The sequence below is a fragment of the Colletes latitarsis genome, chromosome 13 (assembly GCF_051014445.1).
Source record: "Colletes latitarsis isolate SP2378_abdomen chromosome 13, iyColLati1, whole genome shotgun sequence".
Lineage (NCBI taxonomy): Eukaryota > Metazoa > Arthropoda > Insecta > Hymenoptera > Colletidae > Colletes > Colletes latitarsis.
The window spans coordinates 11,788,620-11,816,157 of record NC_135146.1 but is presented as its reverse complement, the minus strand read 5'-3'; the positions used below and the strand labels follow the sequence as shown (position 1 = coordinate 11,816,157).

General features: G+C 33.0%; 2 protein-coding genes across 4 annotated transcripts; one reads left to right on the top strand and one right to left on the bottom strand.

Annotated features, from left to right (window-relative positions):
- The first annotated feature begins 257 nt into the window (after positions 1-257).
- On the top strand, positions 258-2,693 carry LOC143349330 (dynein light chain Tctex-type protein 2B). Of its 2 annotated transcripts, none has more exons than XM_076780499.1 (4): positions 258-509; positions 826-959; positions 1,058-1,191; positions 1,785-2,693. In XM_076780499.1, the coding sequence occupies exons 1-4, from the start codon at positions 340-342 to the stop codon at positions 1,830-1,832; spliced, it is 486 nt and encodes a 161-aa protein (XP_076636614.1). In that variant the 5' UTR covers positions 258-339; the 3' UTR covers positions 1,833-2,693. The 2 variants fall into 2 exon arrangements, with proteins under 2 accessions (XP_076636614.1, XP_076636613.1); XM_076780498.1 differs by having other exon boundaries at positions 826-983.
- A 339-nt stretch (positions 2,694-3,032) lies between these two features.
- Positions 3,033-27,217, bottom strand: LOC143349329 (uncharacterized). Of its 2 annotated transcripts, none has more exons than XM_076780495.1 (11): positions 27,036-27,217; positions 19,060-19,217; positions 14,781-14,910; positions 14,597-14,714; positions 11,910-11,991; positions 8,124-8,175; positions 7,820-7,904; positions 7,657-7,750; positions 6,611-7,566; positions 3,686-3,889; positions 3,033-3,397 (listed from the first exon to the last, which is right to left on the bottom strand). In XM_076780495.1, the coding sequence occupies exons 2-11, from the start codon at positions 19,181-19,183 to the stop codon at positions 3,263-3,265; spliced, it is 1,980 nt and encodes a 659-aa protein (XP_076636610.1). In that variant the 5' UTR covers positions 19,184-19,217; positions 27,036-27,217; the 3' UTR covers positions 3,033-3,262. The 2 variants fall into 2 exon arrangements, with proteins under 2 accessions (XP_076636610.1, XP_076636611.1); XM_076780496.1 differs by having other exon boundaries at positions 3,033-3,393; positions 3,688-3,889.
- Positions 27,218-27,538: the final 321 nt, after the last annotated feature.

The window sequence follows — 27,538 nt, the reverse complement described above, 5'->3', positions numbered from 1 at the left end:
ATATTTTACACTTCAAAATACTGATTAAAGATGGAGGAATTGAGAGAAATGGATTAACTTTTATTTTTAATATTCAATCGAATGAATCAATGTCATATATAAAAAAACAGGAAGTAATTTCGATTTTATATTATGTACAAGCTAATTGAAGTATTTTATTACGCAAATACGGTGGTGATTTAATTTTATTTACGACAATAATCGTGAGTTTGTAACCACCATGATTAGTGGCTTTGCGCGCCATCTGCAGTTAGAATTCGATTCAATACGTGTTATAACCTTAGTGGAGTGCAACAAGAATCGTATTATCTTTATAAAACGTGTATAAAACTCGGATAAATGGAAGAAAACATTGAAATCAAAGATTCGTTGGAATCAGCTAACGAATTGCCCGTAGAAAATATCGAGGAAGAAGAGAAATCGCAGGTGAAATTAGAAATCCTCGAAGTCGCGGAAACTGCACCTTCTCAACAACCAGTCTATCAAATACGACCACAACTACACGAGAAGTACTTTACTTCATTTATATTTATATTTTACACCGTTAAATTGTGCCTTTTTTTACGTTTCTTTAATAAAATGCTGCGGAAGGACATACAGTTTACTAACATAACCTCACTTTCTCCAGTCTGTATTCTCGCGTTTATTTCTTTCGTAAAGAGTCACATTTGACTTCCCGGTCACGTAAAAATGTTTGTAGTATCAACATATTTAAGTTGGTACAATCTCAACGTCGATATACTTGAAAAATTGGAGTAGTCATCTGATAAAATTTGCCCGTGTCTATAAGTTTATCTATAAATTGTTTAAAAAATTTAAACACAGGTTTAAACCCTTAAGTGCTAAAGAAGTTATACATAATGTATTGTTCGATCAGCTTTCTGCGAAAACATACGATAGTCAAGAAGCTGTTCAATGGACTAAAGATATAGCAGATATAATTAGAGAGAAAGTTAAAGGTGAAGTTTCTTTCTGCAAATCGGGTATTTGGGATTATAACTAAATTAACTTTTAGGAAACGTTTGGGAATGTAAAATGATCTCTCGTATACTTTTAGAGTTAAAGTTCAAACGTTACAAATATATTGTAAATGTGGTTTTGGGTGAGCAACACGGTGCAGGGATAAAAATGGGTACAAGATGTATTTGGGATGCAGAAGCAGATACGTATGCTTATGATAGTTTCATAAATGTAAGAAATATTCTAATCAATTTTAATATTTAAATTCATCGCACAAATCCTTTATTTAGGCAACACATACTGTATATCATCTTTTACATTAACTTGTACTATAGTACTTGGTATTTTTTCTTAATGAAACTTTCAATGGATATTTATTTAAAATAGTAGATTCAATACATTTTTATTATTGAAAAATATGATTAGAATACATACGAAGAATGTGTCTGTGTCTTTATTTACATGCAAAGGACTACTCAGAAGTAACTTTTCCTGGAGCTCTGTTATTTGGTTTTTGTTCAGTTAAAAAATAATTTTCGTACTTGAAAATTTAATAATCTGTCTACAACAGTTCTAGAGAGTATCACAGATGAGAAACGATTTAATTTACATTTTTCAATGTAGGCTGTTTGTAATTTTTTTTTTCCATTTTTTTGCATCTCTATATAGAGGTAAAAACATTTAGAATAATAATAAAAAATAGGTGATCTTATAGAATCTACCATATCCCTATTAAAAGAAACAATCCAGCACTTTGATAATATTTTATCTTTATTTATAGATAGTATCATCAGATAGATCCAATAGGTTTAACTTTTTTTCAGGACACAATATTCTGTGTGGCCACTGTGTACGCTGTATATTTTTATTAAAGAGACAGTATTCCTTCCAATGTGCTATAATACAATTTGATATTTATTGATAAGACTGTATTTTAAAATATCATGGACGAAGGAAAAATAAAGATAAAAATCGAATATATCGATGAAGTGGACACTTTATTAAAGTAGAAGCTGCTATTATTATTCGTTTACACACTTTATATGTATTGACATGGCACAATTTTTACATATATTTAAAGATAGTATTTGTATTCGTGTATTTCGTAATACACGAACACGTATTCGAGCGTGCATTATAATTACATGCTCTGTATTCACTACAATTATTATAGCACCATAATTCACAGTATTATCTTAAAATTACAAAGAAATTTTAATTATGATTCGTTAAAGACACTTGGCTTCGTGACTGGTCACTTAAATTTATTTATAGTAAAATTGCTCTAAACTACTAAAATTGTTTCGCTAATATTATTGTATTTTACATTTTTAGGCACGGTGAATGTATGCTTCGTTTATTAAGTATGCAGTAAATTGAAATTTAAATATAGTACAAATATTTTTCGGTGTAAAACTCTGTGGGTATATATAGTATATGTATAGATAGTTATTATTTAAGAACGGAAAATTGGAAGCCTAATTAAAAGCATAATTGTGTATACTTGCTAATATATTGTACATATAATATTGTTTTAATAATATAACGATAAAAAAGATATATATTAACAAAATTATTTATAGAAAATTGTCTTGGCACATTACTCTCTATACTTTGTTACCCTACATTCTCGAAAACACTTTTAAAATTAAAATTTTAATTAAAACCAAGTACGTAATTTTTAACAATATATAAGCATATATTTGCATATATAAATATAAGTGTGATACTATAGTTAAGAGTATATTTTTAATAAAGAAAAGAAAAATAAATAAATCTTTTAATTTATAGTAAATACAACAAAATGAAAATATAAGATATTAAACAATGTCTACGTGCATAATATATGCAGCAATATACACCCAATGTTACATAGAAAAGCTATTTTACATCATACATTATAATAATTTAACGAGTGACAAAGACGAGTATAGGAGAATTTAAATGATTGTGTATTGTCGTAATTATATTATATGCAATAAAAACAGACGTCTTTTATCAATAATCGAAAGATGGTGCGGTATAAAGCTCATGTAATAAAACCTACAATTACGATGTTCCAGTCTATTATCTTTTCTTTTTACTTTAAACTGGAATTGTAATAATTTTTAATTGTCTATTTTTTCTACTCGCCATTGTACATCTTTCTAAGATCCTTTACTACGCTAGTTTCATTTCTGCCTTTTAGCATACTCAAGTAACGGAAGACTGATAAAGTCAGACGTAGTTTTTTCGTTCGAACTATTAAATACGGATATTTTGTTAACATCGCCGATACAATTAATATTAATCTTGCAATAAGTTATATAATTACACACGGCATGGCACAGCAAAGGGGCAGACAAACGGGAACCACAGCCCCTCCGCTTTTGGTTTTCGATTTGCTCTTGCTAGATGCCTCGTATTCGTATTTTGCGCTAGCTTTTTGCCATCCTCCCTGTAAATGAAAAATGGCGATTACCAATGAAACTTATGATACATTTATCGCCATTTATGGAAGTTGAAAAATTTCAGTGCAAAACAAGCAGTAGAAATTCGGTTCAAAGTGTAGTGTCGTTTCTCAAGTTGTCACAGGTTCGAGACTGAGTTGTCAGACATGGCAGGTAAGTGTTCTAGGAATTAAATCTTTACAGACGGCCATTTTAAAACACGAGTATGTATCTAATAGTTACTTTATCCAAATTGATAAAAATTTTATTGCATACAGGATGGAGAGTCTACTTACACTTGCCTGCGACATTGCTGCGCTAGATTCTTCTTTTTTGGTAAATTCTCCTGATCCAGGGGGGTAGTAAACCGGAGGCCCAGCTACATTTTTGCTTTTTACTTTGGGCGGTGTGTGGGGCACAAAGTCGACTTCCTTTTTAACGGACGGTGATTCTTTTTGTTGTCCTTTTTCTCTTTTCTCGATGTTTTCTAGTACTTCGCGCTGGAAATTAAAAAGAAGAGTATTGCTCGTAGACTTTGTTACGCATAATATTTCTTTGACGTTGCTGTTGGGTGGTGGAAGTGAGAAATTGTTTCTTAATCCCATAAAGTGAGAAAAACCTCATACGAAAGGTACAATTTTCAAACAGTCATAACTCCTACAATAGCGAGTGTATTTCAATGGAACTTATTTCTGAAGTAGAACTTATAAGTACCTACAAAAAAGTATTAGACAGCTTCTCTGTAGGGCGTCAAACAAAATTATTAAAAATGAGAAACGAATTTTTAAGAAACATCGACAGAGACGAAAAAAAAAAATTTCAAAGCTTTATGAAAAAATTATTTTTGGTTGCAGGGGTCCATTATAATCATTTTTGGTCATTAGACATATCCCTGAAATCCTACGCACTTTTAAGAAAAAAATTCTTTATCGAAAACATAATGTAGGGTCAAAAATGTTGCCTTGAAATTTCATTCATATCTTTAAAATGTCATAACTCCTGAACGGATTGGACGATTTTAACGTTTAAAAAAGCAAACAACGCGTATTTTGATGCAGAATATGTACAAGTCGCAAAAATATTCGAAAAGTTGATCCTTGACCCCGCAAAATGAGAAAAACCCCATAAAAATGGTCCAATTTTGAAACATCCATAACTCCTACAATTGTGAATATATTTCAATGAAACTTTTTTCTGAAGTAGAGTTTATAAGTACCTACAAAAAAGTATTACACAACTTTTCTGTAGGACGTCAAACAAAATTATTAAAAATGAAAAACCAATTTTTAAGAAAAATCGACAGGGGGTAGGTGCCTAAATTTTTCGACGAGAAAAAAAAATTTCAAATCGTTCTAAAAAAAATATTTCTGGCTGCAGGGGTCAATAACAATCATTTTTGGACAATAGACATATCCTCGAAATCCTACGCATTTTCGAGAAAAAAATTCTTCATCGAAAATATAATTTCTGGCCAGAAATGTCACTCCAAAATTTTATACGAATCTTTAAAACGTCATAACTCTCGAACGGATTGACGGATTTTAATGTTTAAAAAAGCAAACGACGCGTATTTTGCTAGAGAATATGTAGAAATTCCAAAAATATTCGAAAAGTTGATCCTTGACTCCGCAAAATGAGAAAAACCCCATAAAAATGGTCCAATTTTTAAACAGTCATAACTCCTACAATTGTGGATATATTTCAATGAAACTTTTTTCTGTAGTAGAGTTTATAAGTACCTACAAAAAAGTATTACACAACTTTTCTGTAGGACGTCAAACAAAATTATTAAAAATGAAAAACCAATTTTTAAGAAAAATCGACAGGGGGTAGGTGCCTAAATTTTTCGACGACAAAAAAAAATTTCAAATCGTTCTGAAAAAATTACTTTCGGTTGCAGGGGTCAATAACAATCATTTTTTGTCAATAGACATACCCTCGAAATCCTACGCATTTTCGAGAAAAAAATTCTTTACCGAAAATATAATTTCTGGCCAGAAATGTCACTCCAAAATTTTATACGAATCTTTAAAACGTCATAACTCCTGAACAGATTGGACGATTTTAACGTTTAAAAAAGCAAACAACGCGTATTTTGATGCAGAATATGTACAAATCGCAAAAATATTCGAAAAGTTGATCCTTGACCTCGCAAAATGAGAAAAACCCCATAAAAATGGTCCAATTTTTAAACAGTCATAACTCCTACAATTGTGGATATATTTCAATGAAACTTTTTTCTGAAGTAGAGCCCATAGGTACCTACAAAAAAGTATTACACAACTTTTCTGTAGGACGTCAAACAAAATTATTAAAAATGAAAAACCAATTTTTAAGATAAATCGACAGGGGGTAGGTGCCTAAATTTTTCGACGACAAAAAAAAATTTCAAATTGTTCTGAAAAAAATATTTCTGGCTGCAGGGGTCACTTACAATCATTTTTAGTCATTACACATACCACCAAAACCCTACTTACTTTCGAGAAAAAAATTTTTACCGAAAATATAATTTCTGGCCAGAAATGTCACTCCAAAATTTTATACGAATCTTTAAAACGTCATAACTCTCGAACGGATTGGACGATTTTAACGTTTAAAAAAGCAAACTACGCGTATTTTGATGCAGAATATGTAGCAATTATAAAAATATTCGAAAAGTTGATCCTTGACCCCGCAAAATGAGAAAAACCCCATAAAAATGGTCCAATTTTGAAACAGTCATAACTCCTACAATTGTGAATATATATCAATGAAACTTTTTTCTGAAGTAGAGCTTATAAGTATCTACAAAAAAGTATTACACAACTTTTCTGTAGGACGTCAAACAAAATTATTAAAAATGAAAAACCAATTTTTAAGAAAAATCGACAGGGGGTAGGTGCCTAAATTTTTCGACGAAAAAAAAAAATTTCAAATCGTTCTGAAAAAATTACTTTCGGTTGCAGGGGTCAATAACAATCATTTTTAGTCATTACACATACCACCAAAATCCTACTCACTTTCGAGAAAAAAATTAATTACCGAAAATACAATGTCTGACCACCTATGTCTGATTCTCCTGAAATTTCATACATATATTCAAAAAATCATAACTCCCGAACGGATTGAAGGATTTTAATGTTTCAAAATGCAAACAACGCGTATTTTAGCGAAGAATATTTAGAAATTCTAAGAATTCAGAAAGGGACCACATTTCCCATAATACTGAACTTTTTACGTACCTCGGAGTCAGAGAAGGATGCCATAAGGTCTTCCAATTTCTTCGGTGGAGTTTGCTCGATCGTAGCAGGCTTAGGCGGACAGACTTGAACGCCACCGACCGGAAATGGTTTTGGTAACAACACCTCATGGTCTTCGGCGTTCTTGTTAGGCGGTACCGTCGTGGTCGTGTTAGAAAATTTATATATAGTCGTGTTAGATTGCGGTGGGGTGGTCTGTGGCGTTACAGTATAATAATTAACCGGTGTTCCTGGTTTGTCGGGTGTCACGTATCGGCCACTGGGTGGCGACCGGCTGGGATAATGTTCCTCGATTCGATTTATCGTGGTGTGCGTCTCGTTTATCGTGGGTGGTTGATTTTGATAAATGACCGTGGTGCCTGGGTAGTCTGGTCGATCACCAGGAGCATGTCCGTTAGGGTAATTACCCTCGACCTGGTAGTATTTTTCATTTCGCGTGAGCGTGGTCTGCAATGGCGGGTCAGAATGATAGACAACCGGGGTCGGTTGCCCTGGCTGGCCTCCGAGGTGTTCTTCGCGGAAGAATTTCGACTCTTGGTGCAGGGTCGTAGACTTTTTCGTGATGTCCGTCACCAGAGGTGGGCTTCCGTATCTGATCGGTGTTCTGGGCGGAACATTTTCGGTCACCGTTTGATAGGTGACCGTTTTATCCGTGGTGGAGCTAGCGCCTTTCGGTAACGTGTACGTAATTGTTTGATCGCCTGGAAGCACAACAGTCCCTGGCACACCGCCACCCGGTAAATACGTTTCAGGCGCCCCTGGTAACTCGTAGGTATATGTTTTAATCGTGGTCGTAACTTTCGTGTTTGGACCCGGTGCCAGATTGATCGGTATCGTTGGCGTTGGCGATGGCACTGGTATGTACTCCGTGTTTCCGTATTCTTGAGTGGCGTTTGTAGTCCCCGTGGTCAGGAACGGGGCTGGTTCCGTTTGGTAACCTTGAATGTTTAAATAGCCCAGGTCAGAAATAAGAAAAAGTTAAATTGTTCTGCACGAAAGTAGATCTTTTAAAAATAAGACATACGTACACGAAGATTCATGAATATATTTGACGTCCCTCTGTTGGACGCTGGGTAGAGGCGAAGTCTGTTTCGAACGAGGCGTAGAACCGTCGCTGTATACCTGAAATTAAAGTTTTGCTATTATTACATCGTACTAAGTTACTAGGTTTCGAATATGGAAAGTACTCACTAGTTCTCTATTGAATGTTTTGCTAATTGGTTCCGAGCCACGGTGGATCGTGCTTTCTTCGTAAGTTCTTTCACGGATGTTGTCGCTGTAAAATATAGAGTAGAATTATTTTTTGGACTTGATAATATCATGACAGTGTAGTGGAAGGTCAAATAATCGAGATCCAGGTAGATTTTACGGCTGAATTTTGATTAGTATTGGTTTCTATTTTAGTGGGAAGTACGGATCTACGTATGAATTTCTTGGCAACGATTCAGACAGTCGTGATATTTTCAAGTGTTCTACAAGAGAGAATTGTACTCACATCAAGGCCGAGCTAGCATTAGGCAACGCATTGTCCGTTGTTGTCCACGTATCTGTACAATAGGAAAAGAAAATCGAATTCGTTAGTGGGGCGAGAACCTTTTAAAAAATCAATCTTGTTCGTATTTCAAAATCTACTTGATCAATTCATTTAAAATTTTAGATGCATATTCAGTTTAGCTCCTACCAAAATCAACTCAAAAATTGTATTTTTTATATTCTTTTAGGCCCTCGAAGTACGTGAGAGAATCGTTAAACTAACTTCAAAGTGTCGTCATTTTTGTAATTATCGATTTTTCTCTTTTAATTTGATTCTGGGTACGGCCAAACTTATACTAATTTAGAATCGATCACGGTTTTCCAAATAGAATGGCTGGAATCATGAACGACCTTTTTTAAAAGTGACTATGTTTGACTATGTTCGAAAGTATATAGTGCCGTCAATTTTAACTTTTTTTGGCTCAAAAAATTTGACAGTATCACTGAAATATGTATAAATAAACCCTCTAAATTTGACTGCAAAAGGTCTTATAATTTATTCACAAAAAATTCTCCAAGAAATTCTAAAAAATTCACTTCATATTAGTGCATTTCAAAATCGTCTATGTTTGAAAATATACAGTGCCATCGATTTTAACTTTTTTTGGCCAAAAAAATTTTAAAATATCACTGAAATATGTATCAATAAACCCTCTAAATTTGACTGCAAAAGGTCTCATAGTTTATTCACAAAAAATTCTTCAAGAAAGTCTAAACAAATTCACTTCATATTAGTGCATTTTAAAATCGACTATGTTTGAAAATATACAGTGCCATCGATTTTAACTTTTTTTGGCCAAAAAAATTTTAAAATATCACTGAAATATGTATAAATAAACCCTCTAAATTTGAGTGCAAAAGGCCTCACAGTTTATTCACAAAAAATTCTCCAATAAAGTCTACAAAAATGCACTTCATATTAGTGCATTTTAAAATCGACTATGTTTGAAAATACACAGTGCCATCAATTTTAACTTTTTTTGGCCCAAAAAATTTGAAAGTATCACTTCAATATCTATAAATAATCCTTGCAAATTTCACTGCAAAAGGTCTCATAGTTTATTCACAAAAAATTCTCCAAGAAAGTCTACAAAAATGCACTTCATATTAGTTCATTTTAAAATCGTCTATGTTTGAGAATATACAGTGCCATCAATTTTAACTTTTTTTGGCTCAAAAAATTTGAAAGTATCACTTCAATATCTATAAATAATCCTTGCAAATTTGACTGCAAAAGGTCCCATAGTTTATTCACAAAAAATTTTCCAATAAAGTCTACAAAAATGCACTTCATATTAGTGCATTTTAAAATCGTCTATGTTTGAAAATACACAGTGCCATCAATTTTAACTTTTTTTGGCTCAAAAAATTTGAAAGTATCACTTCAATGTCTATAAATAATCCTTGAAAATTTGACTGCAAAAGGCCTCACAGTTTATTCACAAAAAATTCTCCAAGAAAGTCTAAAAAAATGCACTTCATATTAGTGCATTTTAAAATCGTCTATATTTGAAAATATACAGTGCCGTCAATTTTAACTTTTTTTGGCCCAAAAAATTTGAAAGTATCACTTCAATATCTATAAATAATCCTTGCAAATTTGATTACAAAAGGTTTCATAGTTTATTCACAAAAAATTCTCCAAGAAAGTCTACAAAAATGCACTTCATATTAGTGCATTTTAAAATCGTCTACGTTTCAAAATATGCAGTGCTATCAATTTTAACTTTTTCTGGCCCAAAAAATTTGAAAGTATCACTTCAACATCTATAAATAATCCATGCAAATTTTACTGCAAAAAGTCTCATAGTTTATTCACAAAAAATTCTCCAATAAAGTCTACAAAAATGCACTTCATATTAGTGCATTTTAAAATCGTCTATGTTTGAAAATACACAGTGCCATCAATTTTAACTTCTTTTGGCCCAAAAAATTTAAAAGTATCACTTCAATATCTATAAATAATCCTTGCAAATTTGATTACAAAAGGTCTCATAGTTTATTCACAAAAAATTCTCCAATAAAGTCTACAAAAATGCACTTCATATTAGTGCATTTTAAAATCGTCTACGTTCGAAAATATACAGTGCCATCAATTTTAACTTTTTTTGGCCCAAAAAATTTGAAAGTATCACTTCAATATCTATAAATAATCCTTGCAAATTTGACTGCAAAAGGCCTCACAGTTTATTCACAAAAAATTCTCCAATAAAGTCTAAAAAAATTCACTTCAAGCTAAAATAAACGCCTAAAGGAAAAATGGAAATAAAAAATGAATAGAGGTTTTCAGAAAGATTTTCATAATTCTATATAAGGGTGGGGGGGTTTAGGTTTCTGGCGAACGACCGTCACCTGGTGACCCGATGACAATGGTCATCCTTGCGCCTCAATGTTGAGTATTTCGTCCTTCCTACCGTTCGTTGAGATATTTCGTGTTTTTATTTTCTCTTTCAGAGTGCAGTAGAGGGACGGAGAAATCGGGTCAACCTTCTGTTGTACGCAGCCCTAATATGGGTACGGTTCTGTATCGTGTGTTACCGCAAACAACACACTCCGGTCTCTACGTCACTTCCATATAGAGAGACGCTCAGCGCGGAAATCTTCTCCGCATAATGGCGGTGCCGTGTTACTTCTGATCATAGTTTATCGGACTCTCGTGGAATTTCAGCAGTTTCGACATTTACAGCACCGCGACTCGCCTTGCATAATGCATACTTATTACGGATTAACATAATCCCTGCATGCGTGAAATTCAACATTTCACGTATCTACGGTCCATTTAGTATCCATGAGTACGTTTTTATTATTAACCTTGGAATTACCTATTTAGGTAAAACAATAATCCAGTGTGACTCGGGCTAAATTTTCTGTATAATTTAGATTTTCTCCAAGGATTTGTTTACATTTTACTTTCTATAAAAATAAGAATTCTGGGGCGTGGGGTCTCTGAAAGTGTCCAATTTGTGTTTCACGAATTTAAAAGCCATTTATTATTTAATAAATTGCTTGATTTTAAACGTGAGGTCCATAATCCAGTAATACGTCTTTCATGACTCCAGCAAAATATTCTCAAAGGATTTATTGAAAAAATAGAAAAAGAAATAAAAATTCTGAAAGTGTCGAGTTTGTATTTCATAATCCAAAAATCGATTTGTTAAAATTTTACTTCCCAACGAAATGGATACTGCGTCGAAAGAAATAGGAAAGAAATAGAAATTCCGGGGGTGTGAGGTCTCTGAAAGTGTCGAGATTGTGTTTCTCAACCTAACGTTAATTAATAAATAGCTGGTTGCCAAAATTGCAGGTTTTCGAAGTCCGCGACGCGAGGAGTTTGAGCGATGGTGAGAAGTGATTTTCGCGATGATTTCGCGTGAGATATCGAATCTCCCTCGTTTTGTCGTTCTCATTGTTAATTAACAGTATATCTGCAAGGCCGTTCCGCGCCTTAAAAGGAGCGACACGAGTGACCAGCTCCCCTACCTTCCACGATCGTTCAAAACACGCCAGCGCTTGCGCGCGATTCCTCTCAACACACAGTCGAAGGTTCGTAGCAGCATATTAGGCGTGTTCCCGTCACGAACGGAATACTTTTTACCAAAAACTAGTCCTAAGACTGCAGCCTGCCTCGACTCGATCGGTATTTTTACTCTCAGAGCCAATCCTCTTGCACCAATCTCTTTCAAAACACTTCCAAACATTTTTCTAAATTGCGATAATAAAAATCCGGAAACAGTTTGAAAAAACTTACCGATTGGCTTTCCATCGAGATTCTTGTTGTATTGGTACGACACTTGTTTGTACGCAATCGTTTTGCTTTGACCAGGCTGTACCTGAAGCGGGCAAAAAATTTATTAATTGCGTTTTGAATACTAATGAAAACCTGTTCGCGGAGTCCTTGTCTGTCATCGTAGGTTTCTCTGCACTATTCTCGACTAGCCACTATAATTAATAAATGCGTGTGGTAGTGTCCAACTGCATTGGAGGAGTACGCTATAAATAGCTGGTGAATCTTTGTAATGAATGAATAACATCGAGTGAATTACAATTCATATCGAGTGGGGGCTCCTATATGCATTGAATGCTCGTCGAAGCGTGCTGAATTTATACTACTTTTTTATACAGAATATATACATATGTATGTACATGTGTAATTTATTTTTTTTTATTTTAAGGACACTCAATGCATATTATATTTATTATATGTGTAATTTATTTCTTGGCGGTGATATTTTTAAAATTGATATTCATTTATTTGAAGAAGTACACGTCCAATGCATATTATCTTTGTAATCAGAAATGCTTTGTCTCCCAATTATTTTCGATAATCGACGTTATGCTCTCCCCTGTTGGACTGTGATCTACATGGTAAACAACTTGAACGTATACAGGAAAGTGCTCGCCATTGCAACTCGTTATGTATAAGCGGAATATGTAGTACACTTATATGCAATTATCTACCTACTATCGTTTAATACCGTTCGATATTCAGATTACTCGTGTCTGTATGGGGATAGGCCGAATGAACAATTACTATGCATTTAACACGCCGACTGTCACGATAAATCCGATCGTAAATTCTACCGGGTCACGGTTTTCTAGCCCTGGCGAACGTGTAATTTAATGTAACGATTGACTGCATTCGGTCATAGTATCGCGTGTGTACCGAATGCCTAGCAATCTAATCGTAATCTCTATCAACGTGTCTCAAGAACGTCTACTGCAAAGGCAAACGCAAAGTAATTTAGGTTGAAATTTGTTTATATCGTTGTTGAGGAATTATCAGCAATAGACTGTAGATCTTAAAGCAAATTCGCTATTTTTATTAACAGAAATTATGAAATGACTTTGTAGAGGGTTCTCCTAACCTCTAAATATAATAATTCGTATCTTTATGTATTCTGTGTATTAAATTGTGTAGATTTCCAATATGGCTGCCTTAGAATCGAAAATACGTTCGTCTATAATTACTAGAATGTGGATCTTTATGCAGATTTTTAATAGTAAAAATTATGAAATAGAAGCTTTGTAGAGGGTTGTCTCAACCCCTAAATATAATAATTCGTATCTTTATGTATTCTGTATATTAAATTGTGTAGATTTCCAATATGGCTGCCTTAGAATCGAAAATACGTTCGTCTATAATTACTAGAATGTCGATCTTTATACTTAATAATAAAAATTAAGAAATAGGGGCTTTGTAGAGGGTTATCTCAACCCCTAAATATAATAATTCGTATCTTTATGTATTCTGTGTATTAAATTGTGTAGATTTCCAATATGGCTGCCTTAGAATCGAAAATACGTTCGTCTATAATTACTAGAATGTAGATCTTTATGCAGATTTTTAATAGTAAAAATTAAGAAATAGGAGCTTTGTAGAGGGTTGTCTCAACCCTTAAATATAATAATTCGTATCTTTATGTATTCTGTGTAGATTTCCAATATGGCTGCCTTAGAATCGAAAATATGTTCGTCTATAATTACTAGAATGTCGATCTTTATACAGATTTTTAATAATAAAAATTAAGAAATAGGGGCTTTGTAGAGGGTTGTCTCAACCCCTAAATATAATAATTCGTATCTTTATGTATTCTGTGTAGATTTCCAATATGGCTGCCTTAGAATCGAAAATACGTTCGTCTATAATTACTAGAATGTGGATCTTTATGCAGATTTTTAATAATAAAAATTAAGAAATAGGGGTTTTGTAGAGGGTTGTTTCAACCCCTAAATATAATAATTCGTATCTTTATGTATTCTGTATATTAAATTGTGTAGATTTCCAATATGGCTGCCTTAGAATCGAAAATACGTTAGTTCCTCCATAATTACTAGAATGTGGATCTTCATGCAGACTTTTAATAGTAAAAATTATGAAATAGAAGCTTTGTAGAGGGTTCTCCCAACCCCTCAATATAATAATTTGTATCTTTATGTATTCTGTATATTAAATTGTGTAGATTTCCAATATGGCTGCCTTAGAATCGAAAATACGTTCGTCTATAATTACTAGAATGTGGATCTTCATGCAGACTTTTAATAGTAAAAATTAAGAAATAGGAGCTTTGTAGAGGGTTGTCTCAACCCCTAAATATAATAATTCGTATCTTTATGTATTCTGTATATTAAATTGTATAGATTTCCAATATGGCTGCCTTAGAATCGAAAATACAAAAGTTTATTCGTCCATAATTACTAGAGTGTAGATTCTTATGCAAATTTAGATTTTTAATAACAGAAATAATGAAAAGGGAGCTTTGTAGGTGTCTGAACCCCTAAATATAATTTCTATAAACGCACATCCACAGTCTAGTTACCAACCCTCGTAATTAGTCCCAAATAAACGTTGAAATAATTCCATTGAGTCGTTCGTAGTGAAAAAATTAGGCAAACGAGACCAAGGTAGATCGATGTAGGCATTTTTGTGGGACTCACGTTTTGCAATTCCGAATCGATGAACTCTAAACCGGGTATGCCACTCGTCGCACCACTTGGTCCACTGCTCACGTATTTCTCCGTGGTGGTGGTCATCGTTCGCGATGGTGAAATGGGTCTGAAATCGAATTTTTTACCCCCGTCGAAACGTTGAAAGGTATTTTTCGTTTTCGTATTCGCTCACCTGGCCTCGGATACCACTTTGGTGGGATTTGCAGCCACGCGATACTCCACTTGGGACGACGGTGCTACGCCTCCTCGACTTGGGGTGGTACTTCTCGAGACACTTGTTTGCAAGTCCTCGAGAAGAGCATCTGAAATCGTTAACGAACCACCGTTGGATCGTCTTCAATTAAATGTTACAACCTATTTTCTCAGACAAGAACCAACACTATTTTTCTTTCCCTTTTCTTTGATTAATTGGCGAGCTCGTTTTATAATTCGATTTTTAACCCCTTGACTGCAATGCATTCAAGTTTCCTCAAATTTTCACAATAAGAAAAGAGAGAAATTATTTAATATCAAAATGATTTTATTCGACTGATCATAAAAATATTTCTTTGATGAATTGAGCTCGTTTTATAATTCGATTTTTAACCCTTTGACTGCAATGCAATCAAGTTTCCTCAAATTTTCACAATAAGAAAAGAGAGAAATTATTTAATATCAAAATGATTTTATTCGACTAATCATAAAAATATTTCTTTGATGAAATGAGCTCGTTTTATAATTAGATTTTTAATCCTTTGACTGCAATGCATTCAAGTTTCCTCAAATTTTCACAATAAGAAAAGAGAGAAATTATTTAATATCAAAATGATTTTATTCGACTAATCATAAAAATATTTCTTTGATGAATTGAGCTCGTTTTATAATTCGATTTTTAACTCTTTGACTGCAATGCATTCAAGTTTCCTCAAATTTTCACAATAAGAAAAGAGAGAAATTATTTAATATCAAAATGATTTTATTCGACTAATCATAAAAATATTTCTTTGATGAATTGAGCTCGTTTTATAATTCGATTTTTAACCCTTTGACTGCAATGCATTCAAGTTTCCTCAAATTTTCCCAATAAGAAAAGAGAGAAATTATTTAATATATTTTTTATTTAAAGCTTTAATTTCCTAGTAAAACTCCACACAATGATTTTACAAATTTTCATAGATTGTATATCAAAATGATTTTATTTTTTCAGTATTAAGTAGAATAATTGAATCATCATTGAGAATTATTCACATAGAATTGAGATGGTATATGAATTGATAATGATCGAATTTATAATTCAATTGTTAGATCTCATTATAATTTTTTTAATAGTAATACCTTTCTTAATTGGTGGGCTTGAAAATTGATTAATTCTTTTAATAATTGGAGCTCTAGATACAGTATTTATAAGATTTATATTATTACCTCCATTTTGAATTTTACTATTGTTAAGTAGAATTTTATATTCAGGTAGAGGAACAAGATAGTTCATTATCAGTAGATTTTACAATTTATTGCAGGTATTTCATCAATTATAGAATAGTATAATTAATCTGAAGCTATTTAATTACAATCGCAAAATATCTTTATTGTGTCTTCCATTGACCTCTTCATCATTATCATTAGTATATCATTTGACACACTTCTGCATTATTAAACTGATCAACGTACAACGTCGCAAATTTTTAATTTACTTAACTTGCACATTCCTTCGATAATAATTGGTAATATAATACATATTTCGTATACGTTGATGGACTTGTAGGAGTCAAAGGGTTAAATATCTGTTCCAAAATTCTAATAAATAAACCTCACACATTTTTACTCGTTCATTGAAAGAAAAGTGAAAGAAGCAGATTATTAAATATCTTTTTACGAATCTAATCGGGTTATCGAGTACTTTGATACGGCATATAGCAATGATCTGATTTGCCGCGTTCTGTAGTAAATATAATTCATACGTCATTCGATTTGATGGTCCGTAAGAATGCTTATGTAATGCTGTAACATAACAGGAGCTACTCGACGATAACTATAGTTCCCTCTAAATTAATATCTGTCATAATACACATGTGATATTTGAAATGTTTAATACTATTGCAACTAGAGGAATAATTGTTTAATATATAACATGAATTATTCAACGATGACTATAATTCCCTCTAAATTACTTTTATAATTGTGATATTTGAAATGTTGAATATTATTGCAAGTAGAGGAATAATTATGGGTTAATATAATATGAGGCATAATTGAGAGTAATTCTAATTTTTTCTAAATTACTGTCATAATACACATGTGATATTTGAAATGTTGAATATTGTTGTAACTAGAGGAGTAATTATGAGTTAATATATAATATGAGCTACTCAATGATGACTATTATTCCCTCTAAATTACTATCACAATACACATGTGGTATTCGAAATGTTGAATATTATCATAACTAGAGGAGTAATTATGAGTTAACATATAATATGAGCTACTCAATGACGATTATATTATTGTAACTAGAGGAACAATTATAAGTTAATATAATATGAGCTACTCAATGATGACTATTATTCCCTCTAAATTACTATCATAATACACATGTGGTATTCGAAATGTTGAATATTATCATAACTAGAGGAGTAATTATGGTTTAACATATAATATGAGCTACTCAATGACGACTATATTATTGTAACTAGAGGAACAATTATGAGTTAATATAATATGAGCTACTCAATGACGACTATATTATTGTAACTAGAGGAACAATTATGAGTTAATATAATATGAGCTACTCAAGGATGACTATTATTCCCTCTAAATTACTATCATAATACACATGTATTTGAAATGTTGAATATTATTATTGTAACTAGAGGAACAATTATGGATTAATATATAAAATAAGCTACTCAATGATGACTATTATTCCCTCTAAATTGCTATCATAATACACATGTGGTATTCGAATTCTTGAATATTATCATAACTAGAGGAGTAATTATGAGTTAACATATAATATGAGCTACTCAATGACGATTATATTATTGTAACTAGAGGAACAATTATAAGTTAATATAATATGAGCTACTCAATGATGACTATTATTCCCTCTAAATTACTATCATAATACACATGTGGTATTCGAAATGTTGAATATTATCATAACTAGAGGAGTAATTATGGTTTAACATATAATATGAGCTACTCAATGACGACTATATTATTGTAACTAGAGGAACAATTATGAGTTAATATAATATGAGCTACTCAATGATGACTATTATTCCCTCTAAATTACTATCATAATACACATGTGGTATTCGAATTGTTGAATATTATTCTAACTAGAGGACCAATTATGGTTTAACATATAATTTGAGCTACTCAATGACGACTATATTATTGTAACTAGAGGAACAATTATGAGTTAATATAATATGAGCTACTCAAGGATGACTATTATTCCCTCTAAATTACTATCATAATACACATGTATTTGAAATGTTGAATATTATTATTGTAACTAGAGGAACAATTATGGATTAATATATAAAATAAGCTACTCAATGATGACTATTATTCCCTCTAAATTACTATCATAATACACATGTGGTATTCGAATTGTTGAATATTATTCTAACTAGAGGACCAATTATGGTTTAACATATAATTTGAGCTACTCAATGACGACTATATTATTGTAACTAGAGGAACAATTATGAGTTAATATAATATGAGCTACTCAAGGATGACTATTATTCCCTCTAAATTACTATCATAATACACATGTATTTGAAATGTTGAATATTATTATTGTAACTAGAGGAACAATTATGGATTAATATATAAAATAAGCTACTCAATGATGACTATTATTCCCTCTAAATTACTATCATAATACACATGTGGTATTCGAATTGTTGAATATTATCATAACTAGAGGAGTAATTATGAGTTAACATATAATATGAGCTACTGAATGACGACTATATTATTGTAACTAGAGGAACAATTATGAGTTAATATAATATGAGCTACTCAATGATGACTATTATTCCCTCTAAATTACTATCATAATACACATGTGGTATTCAAAATGTTGAATATTATCATAACTAGAGGAGTAATTATGAGTTAACATATAATATGAGCTACTCAATGACGACTATATTATTGTAACTAAAGGAACAATTATGAGTTAATATAATATGAGCTACTCAATGATGACTATATCATTCTAACTAGAGGACCAATTATGGTTTAACATATAATATGAGCTACTCAATGATGACTATTATTCCCTCTAAGTTACCATCATAGTGCATATGTGATATTTGGAATGTTGTTATTGCAACTGGAGGAATAATTCTGGTGTAATTCTAGTGAAAATCGACTCTTTCAAATTAGTGGCGTGGGTGGAAAGAAAAGAATGACCTAAGGATAGGGTTACACCTCTGGTGGCACATTTAAAGGTTTACCTAAGTTGTTTTCGAGGCTGTTGGCCGTGGTTGCTGGCTGGCTCTGGCCAGATATAGAAACGCCATGACTCACGATCTTTCTGCTGGTGTGTGCTGTCGTTCTCTCCCTCACCGCTGCTGACATTGCGCTCTTCTTAGCGTTCCCTGTCTCGCGAAACCTGACAAGCAATTCGAGAAAATCACACGTCGATTCGTTCGCGAAATCGTCGACCAAAACGGTTCGAAAGCAAACAGAACCGGTCAGCTTAATACTCAAATTTCTAGAACTCGTAACATCGGGATCGATAACACGATTCTTCAACAGTACTCGTAATCCACATAGTACTATTCATCATCAAACTATTTCCAATTGTAATTTCTTTAAAAAGATGCCTGACGAGCTCGATCAGTGTGTTAAACTAGAAAGACGCAACAATTCAAAACCAAAGTCGAATAACAATTTTATTTCTTCCATATGACATGTTATTTTAATTAGTTGACAGTGACGACGACAAAAATAAGTGCAGCCTCGATAAATCTTATTTGGCCACAATTTACAGACTCTTACGCAATCTTTTATGCTCGCGAATGTCTCGTTGACGAATGTTTCGCGAAACGGAGTACTTGCCGCCCCAAACTTTTACCCGAGTCCTGTTATTACAACTCGTCCGGATATCGAACGTAACAGTGGTCCTATTTATAGAATCCGAACGTTTATAAATATGGCGGATTCGAGGAGATCGAGAACTGGATCTAGAGGCGCGGTGCAGGAACTTTCGCGGTGAATACCTGAAGCCGGTTTATCGGTGGTACTAAAGTAAGTTGTGGGTTAGAGCAGTGGCATTTCGAATTAAGTGGGCGCCCGTAATGCCCGAGGTTCGCGATAGAAACTAACAAACTAGAGATTTATTTCTCCCTCGGCGTTACTCGATTCCTTCCACAGTGATTTGCGTCAACGACCAACGGTGGTTGGAAAACTGGCTGGAAAATACGTTACAGATACGCTAGACGGGTTCCTATTCTAGGCAGACTCCGTAAGATTTGATTTTAGATCATTCGAAGGGTGGTCCCGATGATTGGTAGCTTGGTTTATTCAGGGGATGGAATTTCTCTGTTTCGAATAGAAAAATTCGAGTGTTTTGATTATATAATGAAGTAAAAGGAATTAATTGAAAAATAATAGAAAGCAAAAGTCCAATATTAATGTATGAATTGATCGAAAGATGATTAGAAAGATGGTCTCGATGATTGGTAGCTTGATTTATCCAGGGGATGGAATTTCTCTGGTCTGAATAGAAAAATTCGAGTGTTTTGATTATTATAATGAAACGAAAGGAAATAACTGAAGAATAACAGAAAGCAAAAGTCCAATATTAATGCATAGATTGATCGCATGATGATTAGAAAGATGGTCTCGATGATTGCTAGCTTGGTTTATTCAGGGGATGGAATTTCTCTGGTCTGAATAGAAAAATTCGAGTGTTTTGATTATATAATGAAGTAAAAGGAAATAAATGAAGAATAATAGAAAGCAAAAGTCCAATATTAATGCATAGATTGATCGAATGATGATTAGAAAGATGGTCTCAACGATTGGTAGCTTGATTTATTCAGGGGATGGAATTTCTCTGGTCTGAATAGAAAAATTCGAGTGTTTTGATTATTATAATGAAACGAAAGGAAATAACTGAAGAATAACAGAAAGCAAAAGTCCAATATTAATGCATAGATTGATCGCATGATGATTAGAAAGATGGTTTCGATGATTGGTAGCTTGATTTATCCAGAGGATGGAATTTCTCTGTTTTGAATAGAAAAATTCGAGTGTTTTGATTATATAATGAAACGAAAGGAAATAAATGAAGAATAATAGAAAGCAAAAGTCCAATATTAATGTATAGAGTGATCGAAAGATGATTAAAAAGATGGTCTCGATGATTGGTAGCTTGATTTATCCAGGGGATGGAATTTCTCTGTTTTGAATAGAAAAATTCGAGTGTTTTGATTATATAATGAAATGAAAGGAAATAATTGAAGAATAATAGAAAGCAAAAGTCCAATATTAGTGTATAGATTCATCAAAATATGGTCTTGGTAGCTTGATTTATCCAGGGGATGAAATTTCTCTGGTCCGAATAGAAAAATTCGAGTGTTTTGATTATATAATGAAATGAAAGGAAATAATTGAAGAATAATAGAAAGCAAAAGTCCAATATTAATGTATAGATTGATCGAATGATGATTAGAAAGATGGTCTCGATGATTGGTAGCTTGATTTATTCAGGGGATGGAATTTCTCTGTTTTGAATAGAAAAATTCGAGTGTTTTGATTATATAATGAAACAAAAGGAAATAATTGAAGAATAATAGAAAGCAAAAGTCCAATATTAGTGTTTAGATTGATCGAAATATGGTCTTGGTAGCTTGATTTATCCAAGGGATGAAATTTCTCTGTTTCGAATAGAAAAATTCTAGTGTTTTGATTATATAATGAAATGAAAGGAAATAATTGAAGAATAATAGAAAGCAAAAGTCCAATATTAATGTATAAATTGATCGAATGATGATTAGAAAGATGGTCTCGATGATTGGTAGCTTGATTTATCCAGGGGATGGAATTTCTCTGTTTTGAATAGAAAAATTCATGTGTTTTGATTATATAATTAAATGAAAGGAAATAAATGAAGAATAATAGAAAGCAAAAGTTCAATATTAGTGTATAAATTCATCGAAATATGGTCTTGGTAGCTTGGTTTATTCAGGGGATGAAATTTCTCTGTTTCGAATAGAAAAAATCGAGTGTTTTGATTATATAATGAAGTAAAAGGAAATAATTGAAGAATAATAGAAAGCAAAAGCCCAATATTAATATATAGATTGATCGAAAGATGATTAGAAAGATGGTCTCGATGATTGGTAGCTTGATTTATTCAGTGAACGAAATTTCTCTGTTTCGAATAGAAAAACTCGAGTGTTTTGATTATTATAATGAAACAAAAGGAAATAAGTGAAGGATAATAGAAAGCAAAAATCCAATATTAATGTATAGAAGACGTAGGAATATCGAATTATTTTGAGACACGTGAAGTACTCGTGCTCGAAATAATTTATTGGACAGTCTAAAAATTGACAGAATGTTTTGAGCAAATTAGCGGAGAGTCTGGAGAGTATTTCTTCGGGAAATGCCAAACGGTTCTGTTATTCCGGCGGAGACATCGATGCGAATGGGGCAAAGGGGCCAAGGAGGCCTTCCGAGAATCGTCTGTGGAAGAGACACACACTCATGCACGATCACCACTAAACCTTGAAACATATACTCAGGCAGTTTCTAGAATTTGTATTCCCCTAACAAGTCTGCCAGATAAAGATTTTTTGCTCAAACCAGTATGTGACTAAACTACCAAAGTCTCCAAACCTGTCTACCACGCGCCATTTTTTCCATTTTCCATTCGTCCACCGTTAAATCAATATTTTAATTATATGCATCTCGTGTCTTTGTCAGTATTCAATTCGATATAGTAAACAACGCATTATTGTAACGAATTTGATTTAAATTCTTTGATTTTCAAATTATATCAGTTCTCTTGTGCATAGTTTCCATTTTTGTCTATCATCAAATCAATATTTTCTAATATACATGTAGCTGTATCCTGTCTTTATTAACAATGATAAATTCCATACTGCAATGAGTAGTATTTAAATGAAAATTCTTTGCTCTTCAAATTACAGTATTTTTCTTGTGCATATTTTCCATTTTTGTCTATCATCAAATCAATATTTTCTAATATACATATAGCTATACCTCATCTTTATTAATATTGATAAATTCCCATACAATAAAAACGTATTACTATAATAAATATTATTTAAATGAAAATTCTTTACTCTTCAAACTATATTACACATTTTCCATTTGTCTATCATCGAATCAATATTTTCAAACATACATGCACCTCGTCTTTATTAATATTGATAAATTCGATACAATAAAAACGTATTACTATAACGAATACAATTCAAACGAGAATTCTTTGCTCTCCAAATTATATTATTTTTATTGCACACTTTCGTTTTATGGTACGATTGTTTTAAAATTCGTGAGTGTTAGAATCGTGTCAGATCGTTAACAAAGTGTTACAGTGGTAGTGACATTGTGCACCGTCGTTCAAGGATATCAAATGAAAATGATGATGACCGTAGTTGATCCGATTCGAAGAGCCCCACTAATCGCGCAAACACAAGATATACATTAAAAAATAAAAATTCAAAGGTTACTCAAATTTTATCCAATTTTGCACACAAGAAAATAGAGAAAATATATTTTTCATCCAATATACGTTTCAATTATAATTTAATTATAATCGTGAAATGTCTTGTGTCCTCCACTGATCTCTTCGCCATTATCATTTGACATACTTTTTCACTATTAAATTGATCAATCGTCGCAAATAACTTCATATAAATAGAGCACATTCGTCGCGTATTTGCAACATTCGTAACATACGTGAACTTTAAACTAGAAACAATTAGATTAAAATCGACGTTATTGAATCACTTCGTAATTCGTTTCTCAGACGATAAAGAAATAAAGCTGGAGGACAATTACGTCATCCCACGATTTTACAATCGTTGCATCCGTGCAATTTTTCTGAGAAATTGCTTGACAAGCACAATTATTTCGAAATGTTTATTCTGGTAACAAAAACAAATCGAGAAGTCATCGATGACGATCGCGTTAATTTACCTTGCATCGAAAATGCAGTCGAGAAAGTTTCGAGACTGTTTAATGGCCTTCGTAAGAACAACTCGCGTCAATGAAACGATCGAACACGAACGCAACACGACTAACGCGATTGCAAGGTAACCAATCAACCATTGACAGGAGGACATTAGCAACACGTGTTAATTACATCACGAGTTTTCGTCCGTAGTCGTTCGAGAATATATTTTTTAGAAATATAACGAATCGAGTAAACATTTTTCGAACAATTCCGATCGAAGTTCGACGAATACACGATTTATTTGAAATTCACGTGTGAAAATGTATGAAAATGGAGGGACACAGAAATAGAAAAGTGAATCAGAATTGCGACGATAAATCTGAGGTAACGATTGTATTTATGCATCAACGTCACGTTGAATAATGTCGATCGTTTCTGTTTTTCGTTGGTCGCAGAAAAATCGGGGAATCCGCGTTTATTTTCAGCCAACGCGCGATGGGAGTTTTATGCGATTTAGAACGATATGTTTTTGGTATGGCGGACTATTTTCGGCCGCTTTCGTCGTTTGTCCTCTTTCCTTCGACTCCCGGCGTATTATTTATATTCTCCTTAATGCGTTTTGCATCCGGTACGCTCGGTGAAATTCGTTCTTTCAAAACGATCTCGATTCAGAGCGTTTCTGATTGTTCAAAATTTCGTCGATTTATAGAAATTTATGAAAACACGTCGAGTAGATTTTTCATATTTTTTAATTTGCATTTAGTGTTAGAATTCGATAATTCGATAGTGTATTTTACAATTTTATTGAAAATCGTTCTAAAAAAGGTATTTTGGGGCGTCGGTCACCGGTGACCGTCGACGTTAATCGAACAAATGTCTCGAAGTGATCTTGTTTACCGTCCATAAAACTCCACGCAATTATTCTATAAACTTCAATAAATTATATATCAAAATAATTTCATTCAACCGATTATTTAATTTATAAAAACACGTCGAGTGTCGAGTAGATTTTTCATATTTTTTAATTTGCATTTAGTGTTAGCATTCGATAATTCGATAGTATATTTTACAATTTTATTTAAAATCGTTCTAAAAAAGGCATTTTGGGGCGTCGGTCACCGGTGACCGTCGACGTTAATCGAACAAATGTCTCGAAGTGATCTTGTTTACCATCCATAAAACTCCACGCAATTATTCTATAAACTTCAATAAATTATATATCAAAATAATTTTATTCAGCCGATTATTTAATTTATAAAAACACGTCGAGTGTCGAGTAGATTTTTCATATTTTTTAATTTGCATTTAGTGTTAGAATTCGATAATTCAATAGTGTATTTTACAATTTTATTGAAAATCGTTCTAAAAAAGGCATTTTGGGGCGTCGGTCACCGGTGACCGTCGACGTTAATCGAACAAATGTCTCGAAGTGATCTTGTTTACCGACCATAAAACTCCACGCAATTATTCTATAAACTTCAATAAATTATGTATCAAAATAATTTTATTTAACCGATTATTTAATTTATAAAAACACGTCGAGTGTCGAGTAGATTTTTCATATTTTTTAATTTGCATTTAGTGTTAGCATTCGATAATTCGATAGTGTATTTTGCAATTTTATTGAAAATCGTTCTAAAAAAGGCATTTTGGGGCGTCGGTCACCGGTGACCGTCGACGTTAATCGAACAAATGTCTCGAAGTGATCTTGTTTACCGTCCATAAAATTCCACGCAATTATTCTATAAACTTCAATAAATTATATATCAAAATAATTTTATTTAACCGATTATTTAATTTATAAAAACATGTCGAGTGTCGAGTAGATTTTTCATATTTTTTAATTCGCATTTAGTGTTAGAATTCGATAATTCGATAGTGTATTTTACAATTTTATTGAAAATCGTTCTAAAAAAGGCATTTTGGGGCGTCGGTCACCGGTGACCGTCGACGTGTTAATGGAACAAATGTCTCAAAGTGATCTTGTTTACGTTTCTATCGCACCGTTTAGTTCGTTATTATACGATGTACATATTTAATAACATAAAAAGTAATAATTAACCGAACGAACAGGATTTTATAATGGCAGTTTTTTAAAATGTAAATGTCACTAGAATGGCTCTAGTGAGAAAGCGTGATTCGAACGGTCCTTGAAGCACACCTTACATGGATAAAACGTCCGCGAAGACGGAAAGTGGGATTTAACCTTCCGCCCATCTACCAAGAACGATCATCTGCTTACTGGGTTACGTTCGCAACAAAGAACGTGTAGTAAGCGTGGTTCAATGGCGTGTCGCGTTCGTGTCCATAATTAACAATCTTCTACTCAACGATCTTAACAGATTCCCAACCGTACCGTTCATAAAACTCCACACAATTATCTTAGAAACTTCAATAGATAACATCAAAATAATTTTATTCAACCAATTTACCAAATATTTTTGCTAAAAATTCCACACAATTATTCCATAAACTTGAACAGATTATACATAAAAATGATTTTATTCAACTAATCGTAAAAATACTGGATTATATTTTATTTTTGCTAAAAATGCAAAATAATAGCATTCATAAGACTTTTACTATTATCAAGTAGAATTTTATATTCAGGTAGAGGAATCAATCAGTAGATTTATTAATCAATTATAGGATCAACTAGCTTTATCTCCACAAATTTTTAAATAATACTCTTCATATCTTTTCCTTTTAAAAATATCTAAAAATCCCACTGTCCACCGCTCATTAATTATTAATCGAAAGACGTTGAAAATAGTATTCAGTTTCGTGACATCGAGGCTGTCAAATAAAATTTCGACGGACGTTTTTGCGTACTTGAAAACTTGCATAGGGATAACTCGAGACACGTTGACCAGTGACACACATACGTGATATAACGACGACCACTGTTCTCTCATAGTCTCTCAAAAACAGCCGCGAGTGTTTCGATGCATCGAGATTAAATTGCTGCCAGCACGTCGATCGCCGCGTTTATAGTAATTCGACGTAAGTAGAGTTTAATAATATTTTACGCAGTTTCGAATTTACGCGTCCACTCGCGCGCGATGATTTATTGCTTCTCAGATTGTTACCCTCGTATCGAGAGTTAATGGTGCATTTAATAATGCAGCGCCAGAGAAATGTTAAACATTATCGTAGCGAATAATTGCGATTCCTGCACAAAGGAATATTCGATTTATCTTTAGCGTCGAGGCATTTTCAATCTAATTTAAGCAAACGGGGGTCCGCACGTCGCAAGGAAATAGTTGGAAAACGTACCTCGGGAGAAAGGGTAATCCGATATTTGTTGCAACGGTCGACAGTCACCGTTCGCTTTTTTCTTTCGTTTTCGTTTTCGTTTTCGTCGACGATTTTTCGCGCGTCGAACGTAATCGACAAATCGAAAGGACCAGCACACACAACGCCACAGAGTGCCTGTCCAATACTGGACTCGCTTGACGTTTCGCCAGCGAGTGCGCAGAACTAGCTCAAGCGCATGCGCAGACGAGCCTCGCGAGTCAACTTCTCGATCCGTCGATCACGTAAATTTCAAAGAAACCGATTTCAATCACTAGCAACTCCTCGAACGAATCATATTTAATTTTGTTTGAATTCATTAGAAAAAGAACAAATTTTTTAATTAGATGAATTAGACTTGTCAAAAAAAATATATAAAATCCACGACTTGCGTTTGTGCAGCGACTCTAAGTCGCGTAAACCCGTCAGTAGTTTCAACATCGTTTTTTCAACGAGAAAATCGCGCGTGAGCGTTGTTGGTCCGG

Bases quoted from the DNA above. Each gene is read 5' to 3' on its own strand.
- LOC143349330 (XM_076780498.1), top strand. From the start codon at position 340: ATGGAAGAAAACATTGAAATCAAAGATTCGTTGGAATCAGCTAACGAA. The intron at 984-1,057 runs GTATTTGGGATT...GTATACTTTTAG, and splicing joins AGTTTCTTTCTGCAAATCGG to AGTTAAAGTTCAAACGTTAC. The intron at 1,192-1,784 runs GTAAGAAATATT...ACTTTTTTTCAG, and splicing joins CTTATGATAGTTTCATAAAT to GACACAATATTCTGTGTGGC.
- LOC143349329 (XM_076780495.1), bottom strand. From the start codon at position 19,183: ATGTCAGCAGCGGTGAGGGAGAGAACGACAGCACACACCAGCAGAAAG. The intron at 14,715-14,780 runs GTGAGCGAATAC...ATTCGATTTCAG, and splicing joins AAAGTGGTATCCGAGGCCAG to ACCCATTTCACCATCGCGAA. The intron at 7,751-7,819 runs GTGAGTACTTTC...CTTTAATTTCAG, and splicing joins AAACATTCAATAGAGAACTA to GTATACAGCGACGGTTCTAC.